At 41.9% G+C, this 19,341-nt stretch overlaps 1 protein-coding gene across 3 annotated transcripts in view; it reads left to right on the forward strand.

The window, feature by feature from the left end:
- Positions 1–19,341, forward strand: part of LOC105225975 (uncharacterized) — a 110,285-nt gene that overhangs the window by 17,996 nt on the left and 72,948 nt on the right. For all 3 annotated transcript variants that reach the window (XM_049457452.1, XM_049457451.1, XM_049457449.1), the window contains exons 2-3: positions 13,842–14,656; positions 14,725–14,857. In XM_049457452.1, coding sequence (XP_049313409.1) covers positions 13,853–14,656; positions 14,725–14,857 — 937 coding nt within the window. In that variant the 5' untranslated portion in view covers positions 13,842–13,852. The remainder of the gene's footprint in view (positions 1–13,841; positions 14,657–14,724; positions 14,858–19,341) is intronic.

A 19,341-nucleotide genomic window follows, 5' to 3' on the forward strand; every position in this document is an offset into this window, starting at 1 on the left:
CATGGCGCTTTTTGTCGCTACGCGCCGCGCCACTTGTGACAGCGCATAGCTGGCGCTGTTATTCGACTGCCAATAGAGACAACCGTTATTTGAGTTTTGAATTGTGCACGCGCCTGGAAGAATACGTAGATTGATGGCTGACGCTATGCGCCGTTGGCAGGCATGAAGCGGCGGCCGTGGCGCGGCACATTGATTGAGCGGCACAGCGCGTAGGCAAGGTAGCGCGTCTCTTCGAGTTTCGTTAAAATACTGTTATTGCTTGATTTTCATATTTTTTAAGCCTCTAACATAGACAGAAATATGACTGAACGTTTTCGCTTTACGCTTCTACGAAATACGAAGGGACAATTCTATCAAAGTCTATTACATCAGCGCTTTTTGCGCAGAATTTGTTGTGCGCTTTGCTGACTTGAATTAAGTTATTGAGCCGTTCAGTATTGAGAGTTACATAATATGCAGAAGACGGTGTTAGAATTGTATTAAGATTATCAAATATGAAATGATTTCAGTTAGGTATACCAAGATAACAGATATATTTGTTAGTCGAAAAAGTCTTTTCGTATATTGTCAATAGCAGTGGACCATGAAACCGACATCTGACCAACAGTTTGGGGCAAATTTGATCACACGGTAGTTATTATGTCGCAGTGTACCTTGAAAACCACATCAGAGCAATAGTCCGGGTAAGACGGTAGTTATTGCATCAGTGGACCATGACGTCCATATCAAAGCGCCTTTTTAGATTCAACGTAATCAAGTGGATATCTTGCGATATTATATAGATTCGGTTATCGTGCGCAGTTTAATTCAACCAGTCCGAATTTGATCAGATGTTAATTATTACAACAGTGGAACATGGAACCAACATCTGAACACAAGTCCGGGTTAAATTTGATCATGATTGTCGCAGGAGGCCATGAAACCGACACCACAAATTCGACACCAGTCCGGGTCAAATTTGATCAGTCGGTAATTATTGCAGCAGTGGACCATAAAGTCCTTATCTGAGCATATTTTTAGATTCAACGTAATCGAATAAATATGATGGTGGTAGATATCAATACCCTACCCTCCAACACTATTATAATCAATTTTGACCCGGATTATAGGACACTTTATCGATTCGGTGGGCAATGATATCAACATCTGAGTCCGGGTCAAATTTGATCAACAGGTAATTACTGCATAATTGTCCCAGTGGACCATGAAAGCTAGAACCAGTCCGGGTCAAATTTGATCTGGCGGTAACTATTGCAGCAGTGGACCATGAAGTACATACCTGAGTGTTTTTTGATTCAACCAGGTTGATATGATGAGTTAATCTCATAAAAGGGTAATTAAGTCGGCCCATAATGTTGGACTGAATATAGATTCATTAAGCAACAGGACTCCGCAGGTTTTTGATACAAAAAATATCTTATGAACGTTTTCCGAAAAATCATTGGAGGCACCTTCAGACTTTTAAGACCATAATCGACCGATCGATCAAAATCCAGTGCTTATGCGAAAACTTTTGTATTTGACAAGATATCTGGACGAAATTCGAAAGGTATTATTGTCCAAATAACGGTACAATCTCCGAAGAAAGTGCTTGGATCGGATTACTATAGCATATAGCTGTCATACAAACTGATCGGTCAATAATAAGCTAAAGATCTTTTTATAATTTTGTATGCCATAAGCAATGCTGCTGTGTAGGGTATTATATCTGCTGTGCAGCTGTAGCTAACAGTTTTTCTTGTTTTTGTGGTTTTTGTTGTCCTTTCTGACAAAATCAAAAAAAGCAACGCAAACAGAAACCATTTAAAAGTTGAAAAGTTTGTGCCTTCGTGCCTAACAAAAGGCAGTTAGACAGACATTCCCTTGCTTCCTGTCGGAAAATTTCTTTTTGATCCACACAATCGTACATACAAATATACAACACATCTATAGTTGAATTTGTTCACACATTCCTTTGCCTTTGTAGCCAAAATATTTGCTTCTTGCCGAAATATTTGCTACATTTTTGCAACCACTTTTGTGGCGCTCGTCCCCAGCTGCACACACACCGACGAGCGATACATATGTGGCATGCTTCTTTGAGTTGGAGCATTTCCTTTATAGTTTATTCTAACTAATTAGATTTGCTTGTGTTCGCTGCAAATTTAAACAACGCATTGTTGGTGAGCCATAATAAAATATCGGCGCGTATAAATTAGTTTACTACGCAGAATTTCGCTTGTAATTTTGTGTTATGAAAAGCAAAAACATACTCGTGTATGTTTGTATGTGTGTGTAGCTGGTAAGGCATAGTTATTTCGCATCGTTACGTAAACACGGGTACTCATTTCCGCCATCATATCCGCGTATCCGCTCTTCACATATCCGTTTCCGCCAGTGCGGTGTCGTCCTGTGCCCACCAGTGACGCGTCGTTGGCATTGCCACACACGTAAATTAGTAGGAATAACATTAAAAGAAACTGAACTTTAAATTGGTCCAATATTTATAAGCACACATACATAAATACACACATATACATATACATATATGGCGGATTAGAGCACGTATTAGAAGTAACTTTATGTAAAGGTGGCTTCAACAAAGCTTAGTAAGAGTATATTTTGTTGATTTTCGCGTATTTTTGGAGTAAGTGGAGTAAAGGCAGGTTGGAATGTGGAGAAAGAGTAGGAAAAGAAAAAAGTAAAGGAACGCTAGCTTCGGCTCTACCAAAACTTAATACCTTCCACAGCTGACATTTTTATAGCAGTAAAGAGTATAAAAATAAAAGAGTTAGAGTAAAGAGTATAAAAGTAACTTTATCCCGATTTTGGGGGCTATATGCTATAGAAGGCCGATCTGAATAATTTCTTCAGAGTTTGTAACGTTGGCTTAGGCAATAATCCATGCCAAATTTTGTGATGAAAGCGTGTCAAATAAAAAAGTTTTCCGCACAGGAACTTCATTTAGATTGTTCAGTTTGTATGGCAGCTATATGCTATAGTGGTTCGATCTGAATAATTTCTTTGTGGATTATACCACTATCTTCCTTAATACTCCATACCAAATATTGTGAAGATAGCTTTACAAATAAATAAGTTTTCCATACAAGAACCAGAGTTTGATTGGTCAATTTGTATGGCAGCTATATGCTATAGTTGTCTGATCGTAACAATTTATTTGGATATTGTTACGCTGGCTTGGATTATAATCTGTGTCAAATTTCGTGATGATACCTTGATAAATAAAAGAGTTTCCCATACAAGGACATGATTTTGACCGATGAGTTTATATGGCAGCTATATGTTATAGTGACCCGATATAAGTCATTTCTTCGCAGATTGTACCACTATCTTGACTTATATTGCATACCAAATTTTGTGAAGATAACTGTACAAATAAAAAAGTTTTTCATACAAGGACATAATTTTGACCGATCAGTTTGTATGCCAGCTATATGTTGTGGGTGTTCGATTTTAATAATTTGTTCAGAGATTATACAGTTGTCTTAGAAAATAATCCACGTCAACTTTTAGAAAGATATCACGTCAAATGAAAGATTTTTCCAAACAAGGACATGACTTATACAAATCAGTTTGTATGGCAGCTATATGCTATAATCGTCCGATATCGGCGGTTCCGTCAAATGAGCAGCTAATCGAGGAGAAAATGACTTTTCCAAAATTTCATGTCAATATCTCTAAAACTAAAAGGATACTATGGACTTTATTGACGCTCAAACGTTTTTTTCGGACTTTCCAAACTTTGTAGCAAACTGAGTAGACTCTACTAGAGATATAATTACCTCTAAGCTAACGTACCTCATAGTCTGCGGAACCCAAAAGAAGTCTAAAGTATGCTTGACAGTTTAATTTCAAGTGATTTAATAAGCTTTCAAGCCCTGCTGTGGACAAAAAATCATTTTCTAAATCTTGTCTGCTTGCCATAACCTCATACATATCTCATACCTCATACTTATCTTACCATATAAAAAATCTGCTTCTACCTAAGTTGTACATTTTTTAAACTAAATTTTCCTGCTTGCAGCTGATACGAGTCTATTACCGTTATTGATGTAATTGTATTCTCCATTCAAATAAAATCAATGTAACCCACTTATACTCAGTGTTTGCGTAAGGCACTGCAACAAAAGTTGTAACGCAACAATAACAACAACACGCTGCCGCACAAATAATAATCAGAAAAATGTTGTCATAACCATTTTGTTTGCTTTGGACGCCGCAAGTCCCCCCCGCTCATGTCAAACGTTGTGTTGTATTGGGATTTGTATTCAGGGCGCGGCGCATGGAATTGATTTTTCTTGTTGTTATTTCTTTTAATTTCTTGACTGTCTACTGTTTCCTTAAGCCCAACCAGCTGTCTCAGCTAGGCCACGCAAGGCAGTGCTCGGCAACCGCAAGGGCTCAATGCGGGATTTAGACTGAAACAAATACAAACATATTGCAAACACACTCACACATACATGCAATGTTGTGTAACTGTATAGGCGCTTTTGTTATAGTTGTGTATGACTATTAGGGTGTGCGTTATTTACCAAGTTGGTTATTGGCTGAATTTTCTGTTTTAACAGTTATATGCAGTTAAATGTATGCATCGAATATATTATATTAATATAGTACGTCATGTCGTATGAGCAACACTAAAGATATAGAGCTCTTGCATGAATACTCAACCATAATGTATAACTGCTAAAATAATGTTTTTTATAGTAAAAATTCAAGTAGATATCTTGTAGCGATGCCTTAAATAGTAACATAAGCCAAATTTCGTGACGATGGCTTTTTAAATAAAAAACTTTTTTATACAAGGATTTTCGTTTGATTGATTAATTTGTATGGCAGCTATATGCTATAGTTGTTCGATCACAAAAATTTCTTTGGATATTATGGCGCTGTATTAGATAATAATCTGTGCCAAATTTCGTGATGATAGCTGGTCAAATTAAAAACTTTTCCATACAAAGACCTGAGTCTAATCGGTCGGTTTGTATGGCAGCTATATGCTATAGTAGTTCGATCGCAACAATTTGTACATATGTTGTAGCTATATCTTAGATACAAATCTATGCCGAATTTCGTGACGGTAGCTTGTCAAATAAATAACGCTTCCATACAAAGATCTTCGTTTGATCGGTCAGTTTGTATGGCAGCTATATGCTATAGTGATCCGATCTGAATAATTTGTTCAGATATTGTAGCAATGTCTTTGATTATAATGTACACCAGATTTTTTGACGATGGCTTGCCAAACAGAATACGTTTCCATACAAGGACCTTCAATTGATCAGTTAGTTTGTATGACAGCTATATGCTATAGTAATCCGATCTACACAGTTTCTTCAGAGAATACAGAAACAAGTCAAATAGTGGCCTGTGCCAAATTTCCTTACGATAGCTTGTCAACTAAATAACTTGTCCATACAAGGACTGTCATTTGATCAATCAATTTGTATGCCAGCTATATGCTATAGTTGCCCAAAGTCAACAATTTCTTCGGAGAATTTAGCAACAATTTAGTTAGTAATCTATGCCAAATTTCGTAAAGTTATCTTTTCAAATCAAAAAGTTTTCCACACAAGCTCTTCATATCAAAACCAAAAATTCCAAGCGACTTTTGTAAAGAGACAAAAAATAGGGGTAATAACGCACGCTCTAATGTTTATGTATCTGTGCATGCTTGATCTCACTAGCATGGGGCACATCCTAGAAACGCGCCGCTGCCAATGCCCTGCCGTCTTGCCGCACGCTTGGCGACAGTTGGCGCCTACATTTTGACCTCAGCGTGCGAGTTCATTTTTCGTTTTTGAGTTCACAGTCGTTCAAAACATTTTACTCGTAATTTGACTGCTTGCCACGCCCGCACGCCCGCACGTCCACATGCTATATGGGCATACACGCTTGCTGTGTTTACTACCACTGCTATTTGCATGCTCGTCTTCGTGCTTCAATGCATCCCTGCGTGTGCCAGCACACTATACATTTGCTTTTAAATGCGCAAATGTCTGTTTCTCTGGCCTGTCGCTTTCTTTTTGTCACATTGCTCGTAATATATTTTGCTGGTGCTTCTTCTTCTTCTTGCCATCACATCTTTTGCCTCTTTGTGCCTCATTAATATTTAATTAAAAAAAAATCAATATGTATGTCATGTAAGTCACACATTTTTGCCATTTTTCTGGGCTCTTTCATGTTGGCACAACGCAAAAAGGAAATAAATAAAATGAGACATAGTATTTGGAACGTCTTTCGTTGCCTAACAAATGCTCATTTTTTATGTTATGTGCTGTGCGTTTGTGTGTGTGGTTGGTTGGCTTCGCCTCCTGCTTTTGGAACTCAACTCACTGCTTTGCCGCTTTGAAGTTTTATGCTCTCCACTTCCAGTCGACTTGCCGCGAAGCCTTTGGATTTTTCTAGGCAATTTGCTTAAGCTGTTGGGGTTTTTTCTTTCTATTTTATATTTTTATATATATTTTTTTTTTGGCTTTTGCTATCATTTTTATAAATGGTTGACTGCCATATCAGCTGTGCTCCGCCTCATTTCTCGTGCCGTTGAAATTTATTACTTCGAAACACATGGCCAATATGCTAGCGTCTGCCTGTGCAGCTCTATTCAGCTCCACTCAACGCTCTGTTTTCATAAATTCTTAATTCAATACCGAAAATGTGGAGCGGCAATGCTTTTAGTCCGATACTTGCCTGTGGTTGAATGCCGCTCTTTGCTGCTGAGGCGTTTTTGTTCATTATTAATTTCTAATTTTAAAGGAGGATACTGAATTGCTTTCCAAAAGTGAGAAAAATGTGGTACAATGTCCTAAAACCACAAGAAATTTAAAGTGTTTCTGGGTATTTGTGAGGCCGTAATTGAGGTTTGGTTGGTTAGATTGTGAGCATTCCTTGTTTAATCCAACTGGTGTTGCTAAGTCTTGCAATGAAATTGAAATAGGCCTATTCGTTTGTAAAACTGTAATTCTAGTTTGCAACTCTCATATTTTCAGGGTTCTATGTTTTGAAATCGAGGTTTGGAAGGAGTCTTCCCTTCAAACTACTTGTTACTACTTAATCTTTCAGTAGCAGCCACTGTGAGTGAAATAGAAAAAATGATTCACCTTCGATTATATCTGCTCGTTTGTCAGCTTCTTTATCATATACTGTCCATTAAGGTTCTTTTATTGGTCCTACGAGTTACCAGTCCAACCAGTCCGAACGAAATTTTCAATTTTTAGTTTCTTATCGTTAGCTGTTTCATAGTCAAGAAGGTGGAGCTCACATAAAAATATTTGATTTTGGTGTGTAAACCTGCCCTTTGTCCAAGAACAAGTTCTAATACCGGTTTTTAAGCCCTCAGAAGGGTATATTAAGTTAGCCACGATCTTCCTAAAATCCAAGAGGAAAAATCGTAGACCCTTTAAGAATATATATAAGTGATCGACGTGACGATCTGAGTTGATTTAGTCATGTGTCATGTATTTTTCTCAGTTCCTCTGTATATTCGTGCACCAGTCTTGCAGTTTTCGAGATATCTATCTGAAACGTTACAGATCGGACAACTACAGCAGCTAGGTTAGGTTAGCTTAGGTCATAAGATTGATCAAAAATGAATATCACTTGGACCGATATTCGCCCTTTCTGTTGCATGTAAAACCCTAAAACTGGAATCTAGAAAGTTTTTTTAGCGAACCACACATTTAGTAAGGTGGCTAATACTAATCCCAGTTTAAGCTTTGCTATAACCGCGCAAATGGTGTCTTCGCTAGTAAATAAAGAATATCAACCCCAGCTTCTTCGCTAGGTTCGCCAAAAGTGTGTCTACGAGATATTTCAATTTTAGTCTAGAAAAAGCTGGGCTATAGAAAAGGAACTGACTGGATGATTTCACCTCCCTTTCATACATTACATATTCCATACAGTTTAGACAAAAAACGCCTACAGAATATTTAGTCACAACGCATGTGAACCTATTGGGTGGTGTTAAGTCAGAACACATACTTTTGCGGCCACTTTTTACTCTGTGCCAGAAGGTCTCACAATCGCACAAGTTCTGGTTTTTGACCAGCGTCCAAAGGTTCAACTTTAGAGGACATCGAAAAACCAGCTCGCTTCCAATAGGATGAAATTGGGGAAAGCAACCTTGTCCAGTTTCCTGCAATTCCGCTGTGATCGGTCATCCATGCCAATCTAATATGGCAGTAGCTTGACACTATTCCTTGACTAGTTTTGTGCTCACTGTCAGCGATCTCAAAGCCAGTATAGCTGCGAAGCTATGGAAGTGAATGCATGGTATACCTGTCTGAAGGGAGCTGCACTTCATTGCACTTCATTGCACTTCATTCATCGATGACAGCCATCTACGTTTGAAAGGCACTACAGCGGTCTGATAGTCTGAAAATAGAGTTAATAGAAGGCTTCCGATAGAAGACTACATACTTTCCTTCTCAATTTCAATCAATCCCTGTAAAAGCTCACTGCACCTCTTCTCCAACGGCCTTGCTAAGCCCAAGAGCTGAGAATGAATCGCCAGCAGAACATTTTACGTTGCAGTAATCTAAGGTGCTTGGTCTTAAATCCTAGTCCTAATGCGTTTGCCGTGGTCGTAATCAAAAAGGAGGTCTCTCATCCGAGGCTGTTCTTTCCTTTTCATTGTGGCGGGACCGCAACTGAGCGCACAACCTGGGAGAAGGATGGTTCGTTTTCTCACTTTAGCTCGCCTTCGAAAAGATGTTCTTTAGCTACCCAGCGGGTACTAAGACCGTAAAAAAAAATATGCGCTCAGAGAACTTTCATCACTTATGTGAACTTCTTCACATGACTCCATCCTTCTTCCACATAAGAATCCATCCACTAAAACGACGAAATATCTTCTGTCATCAAAGAAATAGTCGTCACACTGCTCTCTTGGCTCCCATGCCACTGTTGACTGTCATAACTTCGAAGTTGCAGATAAGTTCGTCTCTCTAACATTGACATCAACAACAACGTCATCCTCGAAATCCCACACACAATAACTCTTGTCAACAAGTGCTACTTCGGACTGAGTAGGAAATTGAGAAGAAAAGTTCTGTCTCGACAAACAAAGACCAAATTCTACAAGTCAGTCAGTATCCCCATCCTGCCATATGGTGCAGAGTTATGAAAGATGACAACATCTGGTGGTCCGGCGATACGAGTTCTCGAGTGAAAGGTTCTGCGGAAGATTTATAAGGCTTTGCGCATTGGCAACGGCGAATACCGCAGTCGATGGAACAATGAGAGCCAAGTTGACACAGTTCAGCGAATTAAGATACAGTGGTTAAGAAAGAAAAAAATTTTCACTCCGTTGGAAGAATCAATTGGAGAAGGATCTGGCTGCATTTGGTATCTTCAATTTGCGCCAAATACTGAAAAACAACTAGCGCGTTGTTGTAAACTCGGCTATAACCGGGTAAGCAGTGTCTACGCCAATGAAGAAGAGGAATAATATTTCAAAGCATTATTTCCATTATATAAACTTCCTTAATTTTTTAAGTCTTCCATCCCCCGACATTCGCAAACGCACACGTTTCGCGTTTTCTAATAAAAAAATATATTACTTTATCGCCTTAGACGGCAGGCGTTGCAGGAGCTCAGATTATGCAAATTTATACGCAATTATCTCACTCGACCATTTGCTGACCAGCTCGTTGATGATGCTTTGAAATTTTAAAATAAGTTTAAACTTGCCACCTAAGAGTTCTTTTTTCCCAGTCGCTTTCTTTTTAAATTTGTGCGAGACCATATTATTGCTGGAGTGCCAAATATGGTCGGTTTAATTTTTCGTTCTCTCGCAGTTTCCTCATAAAACTCGGTTTACTGGCATTTCGTACTTGGCTGCTTAGTTTAAGTAAATTTTTATTTATTTTAATTAACAGTATTTTAATTGTGAAGCACAAATAGCTGTGCTCATTGAGCATTTAACTCGCAGTTGCACTTGCTTGTCGCGTGACTTGGCAGCCTGACCGACAATTTCTCTTGGTCCGTGTGTGCAACAAGTACACCACACCGTGTGTTTGCAAGCCAAAAAGTGCGGCACTTGGCGTAGTGTTCGCCGCGCGCTGAAGTCAACTCACTGCGAAATATCGCATTTCAAATGCCACGTTCGCACTTTACCGCGCTAAGCCGTAGCGAGCGGCAGCAACGCACCGCGTATTTAAACAGTCTGATTGGGCTGCTGTGTACTGCTGTGGGGCTGGGCTGGACATGCGAAGGTAATTTAAATTTTATTAGACCACATAATGTATTTACATTTGCATTATTTCAACTTAGCACCGACGGCGCGCCGCGCTACAGCGCCACCGCGGCAACCGCGAGGCGTCCAACTGCCACGTTGTCGCTCGAATGGCTGCGCACTGGGGCGTATGAGTAATAACTCGTCTGGCGCACACCGACGTAGCCACCGTCACTGCCAGCGGCGCTTTTCCTTTGGCAATTCGCAGCGCTTTAAATGCGCGCGCGAGTGCAACGCGTAAATCACAAAAATGCGCTGCAACTACAAGTTTTGTAGCCAGCGTCCAACGCACCAATGCTTGTGTTTGTTCCGTTTGTTGGCTGCGCGCAGGGCAGGTTAATGTGGCTGCGGCTTTCAACGCCATGTGGCGCGCTATGCGGTTGTGTTGCATGTCCTGACGGTGTTTTATGTCGTACTGTTAGTTATTGCCTCCACGCTGTACGAATATGTGTGAGCGCGTTGGCTAATGTGTGTGAGCGCCCCTGTTAATATGTGCGTGCGCGCTTCCTAACATCTGTGTGCGTGCTTACAGGAGTGTGTATGTGACGTGCCGCAAGCGTTCTCCGCATGCCAAGTCCACTCGCTTTGTAGTGTAAATGCAAAACGCACGCATTTGGCCGAGCAGCCAACTAACTGCATTGATATTGATATAATCACGCACACACATACCAGCGCACGACACACACGCTAGCGCGCGACACACATCCCAGCCCACGCGCGCACACACACACGCTCGCATGTCATGCCTTGTAAATGCTTGTTTCTCGGCGCAGCAAAAGTTCAGTCGAGCGCAGACAATAAATCCTTCGAGTGCGCTTCAGCTCTCCTTGCACGCTTCGCTTTGCGGGTCGCGACTTCTGTTTGATTTCTGTTATTTTCACAGTTAGCTGCGTGTTTGCACTTCGGTTGACTGTTCGCGCGCTCGCTTATAACGAAGAAATTATTCAGTGCTTTTAATGTTCCAACAGATTGATTAAGCTCTGCTTGGTCCGCTGGGGAACGCTAAACGCTGGGTTAGAATGTCAGGCGGCCAGCACTGTAAGCGCGTTAAAGAAGTGTACGCTTCCACGCATATATTTTACATGTGTCATTGTATGGTTATGTGCGCATGGGGATTAATAGTTGGTAAATAGTGCGATTTTATTTATGCAACAAATGGTGGCATATGCGCTCGACTATTGTTGGCCCTAAGTGACATAAAGTAGGTTAGAAGTGAATTAATTGAATAAGACAGCATGTTGGCTTTCTCTGCAGTGATGTTTTTATGAGCCCTCACTAATTTGTACATAAAGCTTGGTTGAAAGCAAGAAAATCCTTTATCTGGTGTTTTGAATACAACTGAGCATGTTGGTTGGTAGAAAGAGGCATGTGAGTTCTGAAACCGAAGTATATATTTTTCAGCACAATGAGACGTTTAGTTTTTCAATTCATCCTCTCTCAGCAGAACTTGATTAAAAGTTGCTTCGAGACCGGAAGATATGAAATTACATATGTCAAGTAGAAAACTTCAGAGTAGCTGTCCGCTTAGGTACTAATGCTGAAGTTAGGTTAGGTTAAGTCAATCTGTTAGGTCAATAGACAACGCATAGACCAGTTTTGGTAGATGCTAGCGCTTGACCCGAATTTTTACCGACTCTGCGGCCTCAATACCGATACCTCCTCTAGTGTATCATACCGTGGGACCGCAGATGCTTACAGCGTAGTCTTGCCAATGCGGAACAAGTGCACAAGAGGTGCTCCATTGTTTCCCTGGTGCCTTGCTTTAGATATTTCCTGCAGTCTTATCGATCTGTCAGCCCCATTCTGCGGGAGTGTGTCGCCAGCTAATAGTGGCGATTTTTTCGATCATGTTCCTACAGTCTCTTCCATCGAATGCCAAAAGGAATTTTGTATACCCGTTTCAACGAGTTTTGATTTTCTTTACCATGCTTCTGTCCAGATTATCGTATAGACAATACATAGGTTTCCCAATATTGATCACGTTTTCGGGTGTTCAATGTACATCATTCTTGGCAATCTCGTTCATTATTTCAATGCCCTCGCTGCCTTTGTGGCCTGCTACCTTTCATCCCAAGACTTCTGGCCAGTATGCGATACGAGGTTACTGCCTTGGTTACTGCTTGACTGTCTACGAAGATGTTGACTCTGGAATTACCTGCAGGTGCATTGGAGGGCAGCTCCACGACTTCCGCAATAGCAAAAACATCAAATATCAATATACTGCAGTGTTACGGCAACTTATAAGGCTGCCTTCTGCCTAACTCTGGACAGTATATTCTCTCACCAACACCATCGTCCATTTGCGAGCCATCCGTATACATATATAAATATATCTTAGTGCCAACCATCTTTTTCTATGTTTACTTTGAACCTTCTTTCCCCGTTGAAAAGTGGGTAGAGAGTGTTTACCCAACCGCCATTATTCACCGAGCTATGCCCGAAGGTTCTATATGTAAATTTTCATGCAGCCAGTTCAAGAGCCGCGGTTGGGGTTGTTCTTAAAGATCCCATTATGCACATCGATGGGAACCTCTGAATCCTTTCCATTGGCTTCTGGTAAGTAGATTTCCGTACGCCTTTCCACCATACTACTGCATCGTAGTGCAGAATTAGTCTTACAATAGCTGTGTAGTACTAGTGCTTGAGAGAAGGATAGAGCCCAGGTTAGTTGTTTTTGAAAACATCTAAAAGCAGCCCAAGGAAACGTGCTGTTTCGACACGATCAGACCATACGGAGAGGGGTTAGATGACTGACAGGACGAAGTTGCATAAGGGTTAATCTAGACTCTCAAGGCAACTGTACATTATCAAGCTATGCGTTTGCAATGTATGTTGGTTTAACTCATAGGATGCCATTTATGGTGGTGGGATGGTGAAGGTGTTAGTTGATCTACTGTAAATAGTAGTCAGTCTGATCGGCGTACTGTTCGATGTCGTTGACGTCAACAAAGAAATATCTCATAATTTTCTTAAGAGGTAGCTCCTCCTCAAACAGACCACATGCCAGCCGAAAATGCTTGGAGATGAGTTGATCAAAAAAATCAAGAGGCATCCTGTAATCGTTCTTAACCCAGTATTTTGACACGTCTGAAGCTTCTTCGTCTGTGTTTCACTACATCCAGACGAGCATATCGACTTTTTGTCCTTTTCCCATATATTGCCCCATCGACTTGAGGGCTTTGTAGCGACTCTCTACGTGCCATTAATCGCTGTCATATAAGGAGTATTGACAGTCGGGATTTTAGTGCCATCGACTGTAATATTAAGATCGAGTCTGTACTCCTTCGTCCAATTGGTAATTACAGTCGTATGGAGGAAATAGATCGATGAGATAGTTACGAAATATACAAGTCTAACAATAATCGAGAGAGTATATCACCCAGTGGAACCCACTGTTAAATTTTTCTTAACTTGGAATCCTCGAATGAGTACGAATGATTTGATAAAAAACTGAATTTAACAGCGCTTTCGAAAAATTACGTGTTTCTTGACACCGTTCACGCTCAAAAACTTACCTGTAAACTCAGCTAATATTGTTTTTTGCTTTCCTTAAACCAATTTTCCAAATTGCTCACTAATAACTATCATTTTCCTTATATTTATGCAGTGCGTCTTGTAATGCGCCTTGGGGGCGGCTTACCATACGACGGCGACCCCCCGACAATGAGCGCAGCTGGTAATGATTATGCAGAATTATGCGATCTTGGACCCTCACGATGGAGTTCGCGTGGCTATTATTATGCACCACCCGCACATGCGACCGCCTTACATCCTAGTGCCGCGACCGGCCTACAACAACCGCAATCCTCATCCAGCGTACCGACCGGTAGTTCGGCCGGCCTCAGTGCGCATCCGTTGCGCACACCGAGCAGTTACGAGGCGGAAGACGTTTCCTTTGGAATGATTAGTCCACCGCCGGGTGTGATCGGTCCGTCGTCGGTTGGTCTTAGCGGTACGTACGGCATCGGTTCGCGTATTGGCAATAGTACGAGTTCGTTACGTGGCGGCCGTTCCGGTCTTTATTACTCACCGCCCGGCACATCATATACAATTGTGGAACGACCACATTCGCCGCATTACTATTACAATACGGCCGGTGCACCTACGAAGGGTGGCTCATTACCGGGACGCGGTTCGTCATATCTATCGTCAACAGCATCGCCCACCAGCCATATGGCGGCCACAGGTGGTGGTGGCACGCTACCCAACTCAACGGCGACGATGGGTGGGCGTGCGCACAGCAGTATGGGCATGGCGAATGGCAATAAAAAGCGTCCCATCTCGCCGGAGCAAGTGCTGCGCATGTTCGGTGCGACGCAATCTTCTTCAGTTCCTACAAGCAGCTATCACTATAGCAACGGCACAAGAGATCGTACTGGACGCCGCAGTCCGGCGAGTAGTCCGCCCTCGACCACGCATCAGGTGAGTGACCGAGAAATTATTTTTGATATTTGTGGAATTGATTTTGTATTTCGGTCTTCTGCTTTTAGATGTATCGTGAGCGAGATCGAGATCGTAGCATAACGAATATACATGAATTAACCACACGTACCATAAACATGTCACGCGATCAGCAGATCGATCATGGTTTTGGTATTTGTGTTAAAGGAGGAAAAGACTCAGGTAACTTCAACTGAAATATATTGTACTTATCATATATAAAAGTAGAAATATGAGACCTCGAAACTGAGACCGAATTTGGAGTCCAAATTTCGAGAACTAGTTGAGTCCGTCGCTGCAAATATTTTAGACTACCTAAAGAAATTACATAAAAAACAAGAAGAGATGAAAAGTAGTAGTTTCGTTCCCACTCAGTCGGATCTACGTAATCCGAACGGACCCGGATTTAATCCGACCCGGAAGCTTACCCTCAAATTACTTCGGGAACATTTTTTGCTGTTAAAAGAATAACGGCTGATTTGCTATGAGGAGGATGTAGCTGAAATGAAATTTTTTGAGCTTGCAACCCGTGGATACAGTGAGTTATTTAGGGCTCGTCCTATATAGGAAACTATCATGGAAGCCTAATATTCAGGAGAGGGCAAAGAACTGAAAGTAGGCTGCTGGTTCTGCGACAGCATAATAAAGCCCATTGTGTTCTTTGGGGTCATTGTAGGGTGGAACGCTCTAGAAGAGAGCAGGCTAGCAAGAAACTCAAGTGAAAGTTGCTATCCAACTCAAGGAATCAGGGTTTCTAAATTAATAAATGTATGGACATTCAGAAATCTTCACATGCTTTGACTTTATACCGGATCTTTTGGAACATGGAGTCGTAAACTCAAACTCTGGCCTACATAACTGCGAGAGAGTTATGGAAGGGTAGAAGTCGTCAGAGGAGAGAGATAGTGAATGAGCCAAAGCTTAGTGGGAAGGTTGGTGAAGGCGTATAATCAGGAACTCTGATAGAAGGGTAGCGTTACAAGCCTTGAGCTTACTAACGGCGAGTTCAGGGCAGGTTAAGGAATTCCAAAACTCGTCATCAGTAATTTCGGGTTACTTTGTGGTAAGACTAGTATGGATACAAGACCACAGAGGAATCGAAGACAACTGTGTAGCTGATGAGCTGGCAAGGAAGGTTACCGTTGTTCCGTTACCAGTAAGATGGGAACGAATCTGTGCTACCTGTATTCGTGTACTTAACTACTGGATAACTTGGTTTAGCGGGAACTTGACCAGCGCTAGACTACTATTGATTCAAGCGCTGTCGCTAGATCCTTTTTGCACAAGATTTATGGAAAGATATCCAGTAAGCTCTTTTCCCTTGGATTCCAACAGGACATTACGCTACCGCAGTCGAAGTTGACAGGTGGGAATTTTATTGCACGCCACCTGCAGAAGCTGTGTGGGGGCAGACGAGTTGGAAACATCGCAGCACTTTCTTCTTGACTGTACCGCTTTTGCGCGATTAAGACTTTAACGTTTGGGAGCTCATTCGAACCAGTAAGTTCTCATCCCTCGGATTCCAACAGGCCATTCCCTACCGGAGTCCAAGCTGAAAGATTGGGAAACTTACCGGATGCCAGCTGCAGCAGCTGTATGGAGAAAGACGAGGTGGAAACATATCAGCCCTTCCTTCTTCATTGTACCGCTTTTGCAAGTTTAATATTCCAACATTAGGAAGCTCATTCAATCCAGTGAGCCTTACCGGAGTCAAAGATGAAAATTTGGGAATTTTACCGGACGCCAGCTTCAGCAGATGTATGGCGAAAGACGAGGTGAAAACAACTTCAATATCTCGAAGCCCAAACTTTCGCATAACTCACCGAACTGGTGAGAATACGAATTGACCACAAAGCGCTTCGCTGACTGACCTATAAGTTCGAACTGTCGGAGTCATATTTTTTATAGTTTCATCAAGGGCTGCTTTTAGTAGTAGTGGATCTCTGGATCCGATCACTGGATCTATAAGTACGAACTGCCGGAGTCATATTTTTTATAGTTTCACAAAGGACTGTTATAGTAATAGTGGATCTATGGATCCGACGACTGGATCTCCCTATGTTATCTTGCAAAACGTGACTTAACCATAGCAGTTACTATAGCAAGCTTATATCTTAGTTACTACCACTATACTTAGTTACTCCTAGTAACTGTTTATTCTTAGTACTTGCTTCTTCATGTTAACTCTCGAAACCAGTCCAACAATTCCAAAAGCTCAAGCAGCTTTAAATATTATACAACAATTTACTGACAAAATCCATTAAAGACTTCCTGTTCTATCAGCTTCGAACGCCTTCAGCTGCGCGCTGACCTTGATCGACAAAGATTGCTTTTCACTGCCTTACGCAGGCTAGCACAGGCCCTACAACACGCTTCCTAGAACCCTTCAAAAAATTGCTGCATTCTTCAACTCGCATGTAAGCAAGTATATACATGAGTGTGTGTGTGTCAGAGCGTGTGCCTGTGCATGTGACACATTTGAATGTAATTTGACATTCTTTGTTTTCCTTTTGCCGTTTGACGTTTCTCCTTGCTTGGCAGTCAAGCAGCCAGCAGACAAAACGACGAACATTTTCGTACACGGGCACACTGCGGCATTGCTGGCATGGTGGGATGAGAGTGGGTTGAAAGCGGAAAATAATAATGGTGAAACAACAAAACTATTAACCACAAAAGTGGCAGCAGCAACAAAAATAATAAAAGCAACAAAAACAAGTGCGCTTACATACGTCAATGGCAGCAACCGGCAATGCCGCAGTCGAGTTATTGCTTTTATTTGCTTATTTCTTTCTGTACGTATGTACATATTTGCATGCATATATGCATGTATGTGTGTGTCTGCGCTTGCTACCCACTTGCTACCCACTTTCGTTGTCCTTCGGTTATTGTTGAGACACCCACACCAGCGCGCGCGCACACAAAACAAAAAACGAAGAAGACAAATACTGCAGAGTTGCAGTGATATCGGAAAATACTTATGTGCCGCATGGCAAACAAGCAGAAGACAGCAGAGGCCAGCTGCAGCGCGACACAATTGCAACGCGCCGCAGCGACCGCAAAACATAGCGCAGGCGGCGCATGGCAGCTGGCCGCGAGCAGCGCACGTAGGACACATAAATAGCGACACATACAGCATTACGTCAACTATTACGTATGCATTGTATGTGTGAGTGTGAACTTGCTTGTATTTATGTGCATATCTCTGTGTCTGTGCAGTGCGCCATACTTAGGGCTAAATGCTAGTGATATTTATAACGTAACCGCTTTGTTGTAATTTTTAAATCAATAAATTCTATTATAGCCTCGTGCGGCGGCTGACGTCGCTGTCATAGTAAACGCTCGCCCATTCATACATACATATACACGTCTTGAGCACGTTTGCTGGCACAGTTGTGGCTATGTAGATAAGTACACGCCGCGCGCATTGTATTTATGGCGTGAATTGCAGTGCTGCTAAGACCCATATCAGCCGTAATGGGCGGCACGTAAACGGTTGACATCGTTACAGTTAGCTGGCATGACCCACGCAACACGCACGTACGCAGGCAAGCACGCAGCACTGACGCAGTTCCACACGCAGTTCCACACGCAGTTCCACACGCAGTCACTCACACAGCCACTCACACAGCCACTCACCCAGCCACCCACTCAACCAACCTCAGCCACACATGCCAACCCTTCAACCGCGCTGCGCTGCCGGCTTGCAACTGTCACAAGTGCGCATTGAGCTGCGAAATAGGCTTAGGGCGGCATGTCGTTTAACTGGCCAGTCAGTCACTCGCATGCGTCCCTCGCCACTGACCAAGCATGCCAGCTAGGCGCGCGTCCAAGCATCCGCTACACTTTCGCGTGCACTTTTCCGTTTGCAGCGTGTGGCAAGTGCTGTCGCCTGCGGGTTGCACGTTGCACACACGACTGCCTGCAACATTTTTAATTACTACAATTTGATAAAAATCGCAAATTCAACCTGTTGGTGGTGCTGCGTTGGTCCGCTTGCAGTTAGTTAATGTGTTTACGAGTTGCCCGGACGCATAATGAAAAAGTAATTGAAAAATCCTTTTCCTCGGAATAGTACACTTTGTTTTTTTGCAAGCTCGGCAGGGAGTGATGCGATTTAAAGTGGACTTACTCGTTTATTCCGCTGTATATTTGCTACTGCGCTTATGTTGTTGTCGTCAGCAGCTGGTTTTAATTAAGCTGATATCTTTGATGGCCTTTAGCGCGGATTTGGTGTTTGCTTTGGTATTCCTGGATGAGGCTAAAAGCAAGTCTGGTGCGATTTCTTACACATACATACCGATTTGTTAACACAATCTTTGTTTTTGAGCCATAAACGGTATTAAGCATCAATATTATATTTTTCAAACCGGGTGTGGTTGCTGTTGTAGTGATAGAAAGCATGCCTGAAGTAAATTCGGGAAATGGTACCGAGGCCGGTTAAAAATTCGGGTCCGTTCCGGTTACTTAGAACCGACTGTCGTGCGAACGGCTTCCAAGAGGATCATGCAGAAACCCTACAATATATTTTATCACTCCAGTATTATCTTATTTCCCCAGAATATAGGCTCTTCAGTTATATTAAATATATTTCTTCCGTCATCCTTTTAAAAATACTTTTTTTTCCTAAACACCCAGAAAAAACATGTGAATCTTCTCCTTTATTGAGA

This window comes from Bactrocera dorsalis, chromosome 5, assembly GCF_023373825.1.
Source record: "Bactrocera dorsalis isolate Fly_Bdor chromosome 5, ASM2337382v1, whole genome shotgun sequence".
Classification (NCBI taxonomy): Eukaryota; Metazoa; Arthropoda; class Insecta; order Diptera; family Tephritidae; genus Bactrocera; species Bactrocera dorsalis.